This window comes from Canis lupus, chromosome 21 (assembly GCF_003254725.2).
Source record: "Canis lupus dingo isolate Sandy chromosome 21, ASM325472v2, whole genome shotgun sequence".
Taxonomy (NCBI): domain Eukaryota; kingdom Metazoa; phylum Chordata; class Mammalia; order Carnivora; family Canidae; genus Canis; species Canis lupus.
The window spans coordinates 43,553,907-43,569,467 of NC_064263.1; the positions used below are offsets into that span (position 1 = coordinate 43,553,907).

Below are 15,561 nucleotides of genomic sequence, written 5' to 3' on the forward strand. Positions count from 1 at the left end.
TATGAAGGCATATTCCTGCCTTCCCAAGACTTAGATATCTTGTGGGTGAATTTTTCCCCGATTCCTTTTTTAGAATAAGACGTTTCTTTCTCTAGTAGGACTTAGATTGCCCTAACAAGAATATAAAAAATAGTGAAAGGGAATAAAGGGGAAAGGAGAGAAAATGAATGGGAAATATCAGAGAGGGAGACAGAACATGAGAGACACCTAACTCTGGGAAACGAACAAGGGGTGGTGGAAAGGGAGGTCGGCAGGGGGTTGGGGTGATTGGGTGACGGGCACAGAGGGGGGGCACTTGACGGGATGAGCACTGGTTGTTATGCTATATGTTGGAAAATTGAACTCCAATAAAAAATAATAATAATAAAATAAAAGATATGTAATATTAAAAAAAATCCATACTATAAATGAGGAAACAAGGGTCAGAGGATAGAGGAAAAAAAAAAAAAGAAAAAGAAAGATTGCCCTAACAAGGTTCATGTTCATGTAACTGTGTCTCTACTAGATTAGGTTCTTTATTGGCTGCATTTTTTCCCACTTCTTGTGAAAGCCAAAAGACAGGGACCACATCCCACTGACCTTTGTATCTTTACTGCCAATGGAATCAAGCACTGTCTTAATACCTCTTGAATTTCCTTTCCCAAATGGAGGGAAGACCAGAGACCATGGTAGCTTCTATATTTCCAGTGTGTTCTTTGTTAGTCCAGCTGACTCACAACTCATGAGTAAAGTTTGGACGGCTTTGGAAGAACTCACTGGTTTTGTTAAGTACCATTGCCTGAAGTAGAATTCAGATACAGATGGATTTGGATGGGCTGGGTCATACTTTCATTCATTGTGCTGCTTCCCTTGCAGATGCTCCACATCCACTCAAAGGTCAGAATGCCAGGCTGGGAAGAAAGCCTTAGGGTGGTGTCTTATAATGCTTTTCCAATGTCAGCTAGAAATTGGTTTGCTTTGATTTCCAATGGCACAGAGATATGCTATTTTATGACAGCATTTGATTCTGAAATTGAGCCCAGCAGGGAAAATAAACATCTTGGCATAGAAATTTTTTCAAATATCTGACATAGCTATATTTGGAAAATACATTTAAATGTCAAAAAATCCAACAACCTAATTTCTACATTATGGTGTATTTGACTCTAGAAAGACTTTTATTTTTTCCTTTTTTTTTTCTATGCATGGGATGACCAGAAGGTTATTTGAATTTTTAATCTGCAAATATTTGGTTTGGCAGGTGACATATTTGTTTGACACATATCTTAGAAGATGAGGTAAAAAATCCATTTCACCAGGCAACACAGAAATTTAAAGAATCATTTTATTAGCTTTGGAGCTGCTTAATAAAACACTAGAGACTGGATGGCTTCAACAATAGAAATCAGTTGACTCACTGTACTGGAGGCTGGAAGTCTGAGATCAGGGTGCCACCGTGGTTCAGGTCTGTGAAGGCTCTCCTGGTCCGCAGATTACTGTGTTCTCTGTGTGTCCTCACATGGTGGAGAGCAAGGGTAAATCAGCTAGAACCTCCTCTTAGAAGGGCATAAGTCTCATCTTGAGTAACCACTCTCATGATGTCATCTAAATATAATTACTCCTCCCTTAGGCCCCATCTCTAAATACCATCATATTGAAGGTTAGGGCTTCAATAGATACATTGGAGGGGGGTACATAATTCAGTCCATAGAAGGTATCTAGGCACCTCCTTAGGTTGTCATATTTTTTTCTCTTTTCTCTCTCTCTCCTTCCCTTCCTTTATGCCTCCTTGTCCTCCTCTTCCCTTCTTGTCTTCCTTCCCCCTTTTCCCCCTTTCTTCCTTGCTCCACTGAAGCTCCTTGTGATAAAATGTTTTAAGGACCAAACATTCATGGGTTGAATCTGATATATTTTGCTTGGGTTGAAATGTTTAGGAAAAGGAGCAAAAATTCTAAAAAAAAAATTAGATTAATACTTGGATATGCAACTTCTCTAGAGAGATCAGAGATCTAGCCCAATCTCTGAACGTAAGTACTATAGGGTGAAGAGTTTAGAGTCTGAAGCCATTCTACCAGAATTCATATCCTGGCAGTCCAGGTATATCTCCTAGCTATGTGACCTTAGACAATTTGTTGAACAATTTTCTAAACTGTGCTTAGCACATAGTAAGTGCCATGCATTGAGGTCTCTTATTGCTCCATCATGGCATTCATTATCTGACTGGAGCTCTGGTTGTTCACAATCCAACTCTTGCTATTATCTTTCCACTACTGAGGTTCAGTGTCCGTTTCCATGAGTAATTGGCCTTGCACTATACTTTCTCCCTATAAGAGAGAACCATTTTTTTTTTGTTCTTGGAAGTAAGAAAATGAAAGATTAATATATGTTTTAAGAAAAATAAGAGACAGTACATTTCTTTGTGGAAGGGACATATTTGGCATATATATCTTCTACCTGACTTCTGTTAGGCATTGGGTTTATATTCCTAGATTCTGTAGGCACTCGATTTTTCTCCCTTTGCTTCAGGAAGAAAACCATAATTATAGGGGAGCATGGAACATTGGATAAAGCACTAGTTTCAGAGCTAGAAGACCTTGATTTTGTTATCAGCTCAATGATTATCTGTGTCCCTTTGGGATTCTGTTTCTATCTTCTCTGTTCTATCTTTATGTTCTCTTAAAAAGGGCATAATAATCCATATCTTGTTTGATAGACTATAGACTATATTTTTATAAGTGTAAATCAAAAATAATATAGCCCTGACTTTAAAAAATATCAGTATGACAGAGATGGAGAATATTGACAATTCTGATTTACCAGCTGACTGGTCAATGCCACCGTGTTTTTATAACTCATGATTTCTGAAAAAGATTGAGATTAAAATCTGGTAGAATTGTTCTTCAAGTTACCTTACAGGTCTCTGGAGAACTTGCTCAGATCCATATTTTGTATGAATACATTTTTGCTAGTTCTGGATGCTGTTGGTTGTCAGGGGAGGTGCCAATTCCGTTGACAACAGGTATCAAGGGAAAGTGCGAAGACATAGGTCATCTGAATAGTATTTGGTAGGACTTGTATCTTGGGAAAGGTATCTGGAACATCTGCAAGTTCCTCAAAACAGGAGGACAATGGGGCAGCTCAAGAGGAAGTGCTTTAGCAGGCTTTTATGATTTGTAGACAGAAAAACTTGAATATGTCAAGAACTTGAGAATGGAGGGCGGGTGATCCTTTAGATACTCTCTGGTCCAACTCCCTGATTGAATAGATGGGAAAACAGAGGTGTAGAGAGGAAAAAGTGACTTGTCAGTGCTATAGTTAGTAAACAGAAAAAGTAAGAATAACTTGACTCTTGGGCAGTCCCAGTGGCGCAGCAGTTTGGCGCCTCCTGCAGCCTGGGGTGTGATCCTGGGGATCCGGGTTCGAGTCCTGCATCGGGCTTCCTGCATGGAGCCTGCTTCTCCCTCTGCCTGTGTCTCTGCCTCTCTCTCTCTCTCTCTGGATAAATAAATAAATCTTAAAAAAATTATTAAAAAAAGAACATAACTTGACTCTTTACTATCTTAAACCAATGCTCTTGGTCCAGCAGTCAGAGTAGAACAAGTATGCTTCTTGGAGATACAGGGATTTGGGTTGAAATTCTAGGTTATTTTATATGTAGGCTCTGATGCTAGTCCCTGGGATGGAAATAATGAGATGCGATGTCCACAGTGCTTGCTGCAGAGTATGGTCTCAGTAAATCTTGGTTTTCTTTCCTCATTCTGTTAACTTTCTAAATGTGGATTGCAAGTAGGCATAACCACCTCCCACCAACCGCCCCAGCTCCAACCTTCTCCATGTTGCCTTTTTCTAGGAAATTTTTTTTAAAGATTTCATTTATTCATGAGAGACACACAGAGAGAGGCAGAGACATAGGCAGAGAGAGAAGCAGGCTCCTCATGGGGAACCCGATGCAGGACTTGATACCAGGACTCTGGGATCCGACCTGAGCCAAAAGCAGTTGCTCAACCACTGAGCCACCCAGGCGTCCCTTTCTAGGAAATTTTTAGGAACAAGCCTGAGTAGATCACACCATTTTATCAAGAGAATTCTTTGCATTTGCTTCTACCTTTGCTACCCAGACCCTGCAGTCTAATGATGATAATGCCAAATTCAGGTCTGTGTTTGCTCTGAACTCTTATGCAGATGGAGGCTGGTGATATATGAAGAATCATTATGCTACATCAAGTTTGATTTTAAAGTCCATAAGTATACCTTTGTAAGATGAAAACAAACTACTTCACCGTCCTGGGGAGGGACATAAATCATGTATTTTTATTACCTCAAAAGACCACCAGAAGATGAGCTCTAATATTTCAGAGGTGACAAGCAATCTATACGAATGAATCGTAATTCGAGCCCCATTATACTTGAGCTGATATATACTACAGTGGGGTTTATAGATGTTTCTTGAAAAATATTAAAAATAAAAGAATAACCAGGCCTTTTGTCTCTAGCTTTTAATCCTATAGGAGCAATCAGTCTTAAGCAACCAGCATAGAAACTGTATTAAGCTGTGGATTCAAGATGAGTGGAATGCTGCTACCTGTTTTGGGGCTCTGGGTCCCTGGAGCCTAAAATGTGAAAGTGTTAAGATTGATTTAAAAGAGCCAAAGAAGCAGTGATGCATAGTGTGGTTATCATTGCTCCTCAAATAGAGTGTACTACCAGGACAGCTGTTACGAACAGCCTTGCACATGGGCGTAGAATTTGGAGTTCTACTTGTTTCCATATGCCTTCTGGCAGCATCAGACATATGTAAAGGAGTTATAGGATTGAATCGTTATTGAGGGCTAGCAATGGTACAGTGAGAACACTGCCAACTTTGAAGTCAGACTGTGTGGGTTCAAACCCAGGCTCTTAGGCTTATGACTTTGTGCCTTGGGGAAGTGACTTAATAATCTCTGAGCCTCGTTCCCTCATCATGACATGGGGCTTCCTACTTCCTTCAAGAGGAATAAATGGAGTGATGAGATGCTACCTGGGGAGTACCTAGCACCGTGTCTGGTACATAGAAATGACATCCATGAGGGTTGCTCCATCAGTTAAGTGGCTGACTTGGTTTCACCTCAGGTCATGATCTCAAAGTTGTGGAATCAAGTCCTGCATCAGGCTCTGTGCTCAGCATGGAGTCTGCCTCAGACTCTCTCTGTTTCTCCCTCTCGCCCGCTCTCTTTCTCTGAAATAAATAAAAATCTTTAAAAACATGACATCAATGTGAATACTCAGAAATGAGTATTAAGCAGGTACCACGTGGCTATTCCTGGTTTTATCCTAGGAGATTATACACATCGAACCTCTTAGTCCTCTTGGTATCCTCCTGTGCCTAATGGTGTGTGTGGTTTTCTTTTCTTTTTTTTTTTTAATTCAGTCATTCTTCCAGGAGTTAGGTGGACTATGGTTCTTAATAAAAACTTCATAGACTTATTGAGACCTTTAACTTAAACCTGGACTAGAATGTATCCAACCACCACCACCCCATTGCGGTTCCACCTTAGGCTCAGCCTCTTTTTGTCTCTTGGATTTTGGGTGAATGTCACACCTGCAGAGACCACCATCTGAGAAAGAAATCTGCTCCAGGCCGAGCATGAGCACCACCTGGGCAAAGGTCAGATGGCTTTTGGCTTAAAATCTTTGGTGCTTTGGACGCTATGCAGTTTATCTGTGAGCATCAGTTCCTTCTTTCGTCAGGGAGTTCTGCTTGGGCTTTGCATTTGCTTGCTTTTGTGATTATTCATTGCCTTTCAGGATCTTTGTGAACAATAAGCAGCATGTGTCTTAGCCTCATTTCAAAAATCTCAGCTCACTAGTTCTCAAGATTGTTTTCTCAGGATATCTCAACTCTGAAGATATTTGTTAATTCTGTTTTGATTCTTTCTATAATCAGATTTGCTTTTGGAGCACTCTTGAGTCCTGTTGAAACTATCTGCAGGGCTGTGCCTTTCCTCGAGGATGGAGAGGCAATCTTTGTTTTGACAATGTATTGCCAGTCCATCCCCAGCCTCATCCTAAAAACAGGGAGATTCTCAGTTCCTTCCTTCCTTCTATAGTCTTGCCTCAAGGGACACAGCTAGATGACTCTAAACACTTTACAATTTTTTTTTTCTTCCCTCTGCATTAGTTATACCACCAGGTAGTTTTTAGATCTGGTTGTTTGCATGATGGGAGATAAGCAACAAAGATAAGGTGGTAACAGTTTAATTTTCTGGTACATTTGTCAACTTTTCTGCTTTATTTTGGTGCTTTTTCTGGACTGGTGCCAGGAAATCACGAGATCTGGAAGAACTGAAATTATCAGTGGTCTGAAGTGAAAATGAAACCAGCTCAAAGACCCCTCACTGGAGCAGCAGAGATGTGTGGCATGGGGTCCTGCACAGCCTGTAGAGAGCAGAGGTTGGGTAAATCTGAGAAATTCTCACTGGGATTTTCCAAGCATCCCTTTGTCCTGTTGTTGAAAATATTTTTATTCAGGGTCTTAGAGTCCTCTGAAACAAAGACATGGTTCGGCTGTTTGAGTCAAAATAAGCTTGTTACAGCCAAGGAACTCCTTTAAATCTAGAGAAGGCAGATAGATGCCTCTCATCCGTTATCCAGTGGCCTAAGGGAAATGAGCCAGGAGTTTCTCTCTGGGAGGAGCTGACAAGGGTCCCTGACAGGGCAACATTCATTGTAGTCGGTAGCCTGGTTGGCAGCTGTGGCCCATGGGCCGAAGATTGAATTGGCTGTAAGGCAAGTCCTGACTAGTTTCTCATCTTAAAGAATGTCTGGGTATCCCAGCAGGATGAGTTGGAGTTCAGCGTGGCTGTCTCTCTGAGAGTAAAATACCAAGGTGATTTAGCCTTCAGCTTGCCCAGCTCCAATCCATTCTCCTCACTACAGCTGAGTGATATTTTAAAAACAGAAATTGGGGGATCCCTGGGTGGCGCAGCGGTTTGGCGCCTGCCTTTGGCCCAGGGCGCGATCCTGGAGACCCGGGATCGAATCCCACATCAGGCTCCCGGTGCATGGAGCCTGCTTCTCCCTCTGCCTGTGTCTCTGCCCCTCTCTCTCTCTCTGTGACTATCATAAATAAATAAAAATTAAAAAAAAAAAAAAAAAAAAACAAATTGGTTGTGCCACTACCTTGATTAAAGGCGAGACTCCTTCTCATGGCCCACAAGGCTCAGCAGGATCTGACCTGAGCTTATCTTGCCGGTTTCTGTTTCAACAGACAAAGCTCCTTCCTCTGATTCTTCTCATTCGTCTCTGTCCGGTATGTTAGTCCTCTCCCCTTCACCTGTTTCTCTTCTGTTTTAGGTCTTGGATGAAACACTACCTCCACAGAGACTGCTTGTCTGGCCTTCTCAGCCCACGTCTAATCCCCACGTTAAAAGGTCTCCCATTCTTGTTAGGATGAACTTACAAGTTTTGCTCAATGTCTTGCCAGGTGGTGAGGTTCATGGTGGCGTTTTGTTCATCCTCCACCTCAGGGCTTCGTGGAAGGCCAATTAATGTTCATGGCTCTGGGATTCTCTCCCTTCCTAACTCTGCAGAGACAAAGGTTTAACAGTTGTAGTCTCCCTTATTTTTTCTCCCCCTCTAGTCTCTACTTGATGAATTTCTATGCATCTTTTAAGATCATGCTCTAATGATTTCTTTCTTTGAGATGCCTTTCCTAGTCACCCTCTATACCAGTCGGGGTGACCTCGATGGCTTCAGTTTACAGAAGCATATTTCTGGCTCATGCAACATGGTCATCAGGCTTGTTTGATTGCCTGCTCCTCACTCAGGGACCCAGGCTGAAAGAGTCTCCATCTCTGTGCTTCCATGATCTCTAATGCAGAAATAAGAATATGTGGTCAGCCAGGTGCTGGCTCTTAATCTGTTCACCTAGAAGAGATGTGCTTTGCTCAGACATCATGCCCAGCCATATAGCTATGCTTAACTTCAGAGAGGATGGGGGTGGGATGCCTGAGTGGCTCAGTGGTTGAGCATCTGCCTTTGGCTCAAGTCGTGATCCCAGGGTCCTGGGATTGAGTCCTGCATGGGGCTCTCTATGAGGAGCCTGCTTCTCCCTCTGCCTGTGTCTCTGCCTCTCTGCCTATGTCCCTCATGCATAAATAAACCTTTCCCCCCCTCCAAAAAAAAATGGGGAAGTGCATTTGCATGATGTACCTTGGAGGGGGGTGGAACTGGTGATGTTTGATGAACAACACTAAGCCAACAAACTCGCTCCAATGCCTGGCTTCTCTTGATATTCCCAACCTCTCAGGTACAGTGAGCTGTTCTTCTCCTCCTCCATAGTCACATGAAAGATCAACAATAATCAACAATAACCGAATCACCTCCGGAATGTTAATGTCAAGCATAGCACTTTATAACCCTGTCCCCTAGCTTTCTAGCTCGCATTTTTAGCACCCTCATGGTAACCACACCTCGCCTCCATTAGGATTCCTGCTGCAGTTTGGGCTCCCTAAGAAACAAACTCTGGGATAGAGGTGAGCATGCAAGAAGTTTATTAGGAAGCGCTGTAGGGATGAAGGCCTCTGGGGAAGGGAAAAATGCAGAATTGGGCAGAGGGAGAAGTTAGCCCAGTCTTATTGAATGCTCTGAAATCTGGATGGTCTTTCAGAATTATCTAGAGTTGGGATAAATGAGAAGCAGTCTTTGTGGTGGGTCACTCATAGAACGCAAGGGTGACCGTGACTGTATAATCCCTCATTAGCCAAGGACCGTTTCTCTAAAAAGATAACAGCTAAAGATTGTTAGTAGACAGTACTCTCATTAGCTGGGGATTATACTTTTTACTTCCGAAGTGAGATCTGAGAAGTGCCCACCCCTAATATCCATTTCAACTGGCTGCCTCCATTTGTATGTTTTCACATCTTTTCACAATAGTTGACATTCCTTGCAACTCATTATCACTTCTCTCTTTATATCTTCAGTTCTCCTCTATCTCTCTTTACCCATTATATCTGCATAAAAACTTATCTCTGGTTATAGCTAACTTTCCAGTTACCCTGCTATTTCCCCAAAATATCTGAATGAAATTGGAGAAAATATACAGCCATGCTGACTGCCTTCATTTATGATCACAAATCACGGTGGCTCCTCAGCCACCTACTATATGCTCGAGTAAATTTTTGTTCCCTTTTTTCAAAATGACTATGTAGGACCTTCTCCCCTCTCCTTAAATATCCAATAATTCATCCCTTTCTCAATTCTCAGGTGTTACCTTCTCGTTTCATTTTACTGAGGAAATAAAAATACACAAAGTAGAGACGCCTGGGTGGCTCAGCAGTTGAGCGTCTGCCTTTGGCTCAGGGTGTGATCCTGGAGTCCCAGGATCAAGTCCCACATTGGGCTTCCTGCATGGAGCCTGCTTCTCCCTCTGCCTGTGTCTGTCTGTCTCATGAATAAATAAATAAAATCTTTAAAAAAATATGCAAAGAGGAACTACTTCGTCTTCCCACCACCAAATATGCCAACTGTCTCCACATCTTCCCTTATCTCTGCTTTGTTCTTGTTGTAAGGATGACTTGTTCCATTTATGCACTGTAATCCCACTCCCTTTGCTTTCCCCAGGACTTTGCTCCTGCAGTGATCTCTCTCTCCTACATCATCAGTTTGCTTCACTTGTGTCGAATCCTTCCCAACAGCATTCAAATGTGCTGTGATCTCTTCCATCTTTAAATAAGACTCTTGTCACTGAGTCTCCTCAGAACTACTACCCCATTTTTCTTTATAAGGAAAAAAAAAATCTCAAAAGGTTTGCCTTGTTTTTCTGTCTCTATTCCCTCGTCTTCCATCCTGTCTTTAATTGACTCCAGTCAGACGTTTCTCCACCACCTTCCCAAATCTGCTCCTCTCTCAGGTCAAGGTCAGCAGCGAACTACTTCATGCCAAATCCAGTGGTTAGTGATGATGTCTTTATCTTATTCAGCTTCTTAGCAGGTGACAAAAATGATCATTACTCCTTTCCTGAGACACTTTTCCTCATGGCTCTGTGATATTCACTGTTCTGTGAAGCAAAATGCTTAAATGATGCTAGAAATGGACTTTTAAATTAAGGCCCTGGGTGCCAGAAAGATTTGAACTACATCTCCCGCTCATGTGTAGTTACTGTTCTGTATTAAATTCATAGGAGAGTTCCCTTCATACCCTAGCTTGATGTAATCTTATTATATTGTTTTTATGTTCCTGTTGTCCATTTAATTGTGCATTGTCTTGGATCATTTTTGAAAGCACGTGATCTTGTGTACGTTAGAACACTTTATTGCCTGAAGCATTTCACTAATTTCTGGTGTTTTGTTCTTGTAGTTAAGGAATCTTGCTAGCTGTGTGACCTTTTGGGATCTCAATTACTACACGATAACTTTTATTTATGGGCTGACAGATCTTTAGTGCTGAAAACATTCTGGTATTATTTCAGTGTGTTTTATTAGGAAATAAGTCAATCTACTTTTACTTTTAAAATGTAGCTGTGTTTAATCCTCTGTTTCTACACATGAAGTGTATTAGGACTTCTGTGATTACCTTAACAGTAATACTATGGTTGACTATCATTTTCAAGGTGCTTTCAGGAAGTAAATCATTGTAAGAGTTTGATTTCTGAGTTCAAATCCTATGTATAGCAGATTCTAACAGGATGACCTCATGCCAGATATTTAATTCTCTAAGCCTTGATTTTCTAGACTTCAGAATGTGGATACTGCTGTTCTTGAATCATGGAATTATATGTGGATTACATTAGATAATACATTTAAAGATGTGAAGCAGTAGATTCAGAACTGGCACATATGACTAACTCATGAGAATTTTAGGACTCAGTGTGGTTAAATGCAAGTTATAGGTTAGTAGCCAGAAGAATCAGAACTAGAATTCTCACTATGTTAGGTCCTAGGCTGTGCTACTCCCTTCCTCTCCATCACACATAAGCACTGAGTACAATGAACACAAAACCATTTCTGAAAAAAAAAAAAAAAAAAAACTTCCAGAAAAGACTAAGGGCTATACTTAAGGTTGTGGGTTATTTCAGTTCTTACCATGAATGCTTATGAGGAAATAGGTGATGCTCTGACCTCCGCTCCAGAGAGAAGAAAGATCTTTTTGTTGAATCAGCCCATTGTTCCGTCACATGGGAAGGATCTCGAGGTCAAGGGACGAAAGATGTCAGTTTGTATTAGACAACAGCCGTTGTCTGTATTCACAGAACAACATGGGAGAAGCTGCTGCACCATCATTTGTTCACAGATGGATTAAAGCGTGTCTTAATAAGACACATGAGCTGAGAGGGCTGGATCCCCTTGATCTCGCTGATAAAAGCTACACCATGTACAGTGGACACCTAATAAATATTAATTGGTATCAACTCACTGGACACAGAACTCCTTGATTTTGGATGTTTAAATCCAGCATCCTTGGTGAGAGATCAATAATAGTAGATTCAATCTTCATACTTCTTGGTTTCTTAACTGTTACAGCTGCCCATGCATCTTTCTCTCAAAATACTTTCAGCTCAAGGTGGGATCTACTGCACCTGAATGCACCTGAATTTGCATTTAAGTTTTTGTGTTTAATGTCTCTTGCTTTTTCTCTTAGCTTTGACGAGCATTTACCTTTTCAAATTTCATTGTAAGACGGTCACACTATAGTTCAATCATTCACCTAACTGTGATGTTGCTTCTTTTGTTCTCCCTCAGATATTGATGAATGTGCAGCTAAGATGCATTACTGTCATGCCAATACTGTGTGTGTCAACCTGCCTGGGTTATATCGCTGTGACTGTGTCCCAGGGTACATTCGTGTGGATGACTTCTCTTGTACAGGTAAGCACGAAGAAGCAACTTTATTTTTCTGATTAAACGCTTCTCTGCACCATATACATGTTGTTAAATTTAGCTCCACATGTTTTGTGTACTACTGTTGCCCAACTAGCTTTTCTGTTGCCTTATTTTACCCTCACCTTTAGAGAAAGTGATAAAAGAAATTTTATCTGCATAAGTTATTTCTACTCTCAGTGTTTCTCTCTGTGTAGATACACGCATGGGTCTATGATTTGAATTTGAAGCACTGGTTACCTATAGTAACACCGAAGGAGTTAAGAGAGAAGTTTTAAGGAAAGTGCCAAACTATTTTCCTTCCATCGTGCTGAAATGTTTTTGTATATAAGAAAATGTACTTTGTTCCCATTGGGAAAGATAAGGATTAAATTGAGAGGGGGAGCAGGAGTACCTGGTGGGCAGGGATTGGGCATATATGGGAGCCAGTCAAGACTTGATTGACATGTGCTGATGGTCCCCTAGATGGCAGGGCTGTCAGCACCAACCTGGAAGTCTAGGTATGTGGGTGGTGCTTTCATGGAGGAATGCTGGCTTTGTGAGGCATTTGGAGTGGGGCTTCCAATATACTTCTAATTATGTATATGGAGGTATGAACAGTAAATTGGCTAAGGATGGTAGAAAGTTTTGCGTCTTTCTTCTTTTGGTCAAAAGTTCTTAAATGACCAATCTGTAACCTTTAAGAAAAGTGCCCCTTGAATACAATATTTCAGTCATTTTCTATCTTTCCTGCATCTTTTTTTTTTTTTGTCCTAATAACACTGGCCTAGAAACTGAATTTGTCACTCAGAATGGACCGCCACGCTTAGTATATTTTATTGTGAATGACCTTTCCAGAAGTGCAAGAAGTTGCAGAAGTTAGGGAAGCATGTTTGTGTGTTCAAATAACCTTTTCCATTGATTGTTGTATATTTATAAGTTGTTATTTTTTGGCTAAGGAGCTGGTGATGTCAGATTAGTACAGGTTTCTGACGGCCACAGATGGCCAATCTCATTTATCTTTTATGTAGTATAGCTAAAAATCCTAGAGCAAAAAGAGATTGTGTAAACACAGCATGGTGAGAGCTAAACATTTTAAAGGGGATGCAAAAGTCTTTCAGACAGTCTAAAAATCTGCTGTTCTGTATGATTGTTTGTTCTTAGTAAATAAACCTTGGTTATCCTGATACCTTAACCCTGTGATTAGAAGGAACCAGTGAATATCCTCCTACCACAGCAGCACATATCATGCAACTCCATGAACCTTGATTAAGGCCCTGCTGTGTGGAAAGGGCTTGTTGAAATCACAGTGGAATACTACCTCTGGTTTACTTTTTCACAGAGGGAGAAAGATTGGAGCTCGGTGCTTGTTGAAAGCCTTTTAGTAATAGGTGCCCTGCCTGGTGGTTTATATATGGAATGAGATGGAAAATGTATTATTTATAGAACTGGTTCCACAATTACTTTTAGAAAGCAAACTATGTTATTTGGAATAAAAGACAAGGTGTGAGTGTCAATCGGTACCCAGGCATCTCCCACACCATCCCCCTCAAAAAAAGAGATAGGCTCAGAGAGACTTACTCTGACTTATATAATTAACTACCCATTATCCTATCACCTGATTCTGACTTTCTGAATATCATGTCACCTGTAGAGTTTTAGTTTTTATATATGATTTTTAAAAATTTGTTACGGTGTAAGATCTGAGAGCTGTGTGACCTTTTCCCTTTTGTTCACTACTTGTCTTGGCTACTTTAAAACACAACCTAGTTGGGAGGGGTTAGGGGGCTAGAGAATATAGCCGGGAAGAGTGCAGTGCTCAACTAATAATTATTGAATGAAGGAATGAACAAAACTACTTAGCTTTGGGCTATTTACTTCTCTAGATTTCATTTATAAAATACAGCTTGTATCTGCTATACCTGTTATATGTAACTGTTAGGTTATTGTGAACATCAGATTGTGTATGTGAAAACGTTTATCATGGCACTTGCCTCCATCAGGATAGGATGTTCTGCAGTAACAACCTCAAATATGACTGATTTAAAATAACAACTTTTTGTTTGCCTTTGGCTGGTCAACAGGAAGGGCGTTCTGCTCATCATAATTACTGTGGGGTGCAAGCAGATGGAATAGTCAGTATTGTAAATGTTGCTAATCACCAAGATGTGAAAACAAGAGCCTGGAGGGTCTTGCAACAGTCATTAAATGTTCTTATCACGGAGTTACATATATGCTTTCCACACTCTGCTCATTGACTAGAACTGGTCACCAGTACCCAGCCAACTACAGAGGGATGAGGAAAGGCATTTCTTCTTTGTGCCTAGAAGGGTTAGGAAACCAGAAATACTTGGTGAATGGCGCTAATGAGTATCATAGTGATTTCATGTTTTGTAGACTCTCAACAAATTTTATTTATTTTGACAGGAGCTGTTCATTAAAATAACCTTTTTCCCCCCAACAGTTCACAGTGTGTTGGGGACAGTAGTAGTCTCAAAACAATGATGATATTAAGCATATCTGTGCTAAGGAAAAACAAAATGTAATAAGAAAAAGTTGCTTGATTTCCAGAATAGAATGTTTTGGGATGTTTTTGCAAGCCAAGGGGAGCTACTGGAGTTTACTGAGGCATGTTAACCTGTGCGTGGATTAGGGTAGGATTTTACACTGTGGAATATGGATGGGAGTGAAGAGAGCTGAGAGACAAGCATTCTCTCTGCCATTTCTCCTTTAGACCAGGCTCTAGGGCCTCCATTAGATGGTTTCATAGTAAGCTGGAGCTCTGATACTTACCTTGGTGTCCTGAAAGTAAGCCTGGTAGGGCGAAGGTGCTCTTTCTTTACTCTTCAAGGTAGATCAGGTCCTCACCAACCGTCTCTGTTGTTTCTTTATTGACAAAGAAGATTTCTTCCTCTAAGTGGCTATTTGTCTATGGCAATAAGTAAGGTGTCTAATAGATGTCGGCCACTGTACGGCATCTTTTCAGGTGTTGCATTTTCCAAAGACAATTTCCTGGTAGAAATTGACAGGCATAAAGACATCCTTTGTTTCTCCCAAGTTCCTGATACAACATTTCTCATTAATGGCATTCCTGATTTGCAAAGATCATTCTACTCTCTATCCCAAATTAATTAGCATCTGCTGCTACTGTCAGGTTGGTTTTCTAAGTATGTCAAGGTCACTGTTTTCTTTCTTTTAGTATGCCATTTGGCCTGACGCCAACTTTCTAGAAGTCACTGATAATATTGAAAAGTTATATTCAACCTAAAATTAGTGAGCTGAGAATTGAAGATCTATCAACTTTGATATTAGATTGATGAATGAATCAGTCATTCAATAATTTCATTAATTTATTAGTACATCTAATATATAATTAGTGTCAGGCATGAGTGTTAGGAAATACGGTCACTAAGAATAGTGATAAATGACCTCTGTGCCCGGAGAGTTCATGATTAATGAGGCAGCATCTTCACAAGAAAAAATTCAAATGTATATTCACTATCAAAAATGTTCCAGTGTTTGCCAAATCAATCCCTCTTGAAAGTCTTAGTAGAATTTAGATGAGCATTGGGTGTTTAATCCCATGTTAGTCGTTACTCCTTTTTAAGTTCCAAAGAAGAAAGTTTAAAATAGCTATTCCAAAGTTTATGCTGATAACCACGGTCCTTTTAGAAAGTTGGCACCTGAGATAACAGATGCCAAACTTGATGCTGGAGGGGAAAAACAATGTATCAAACAGAAAAGAAAC

General features: G+C 40.6%; 1 protein-coding gene across 2 annotated transcripts in view; it reads left to right on the plus strand.

The window, feature by feature from the left end:
* NELL1 (neural EGFL like 1) overlaps positions 1 to 15,561 on the plus strand; it is an 820,299-nt gene that overhangs the window by 385,112 nt on the left and 419,626 nt on the right. For both annotated transcript variants that reach the window (XM_025459768.3, XM_025459770.3), the window contains exon 13: positions 11,697 to 11,822. In XM_025459768.3, the coding sequence (XP_025315553.1) occupies positions 11,697 to 11,822 (126 nt within the window). The remainder of the gene's footprint in view (positions 1 to 11,696; positions 11,823 to 15,561) is intronic.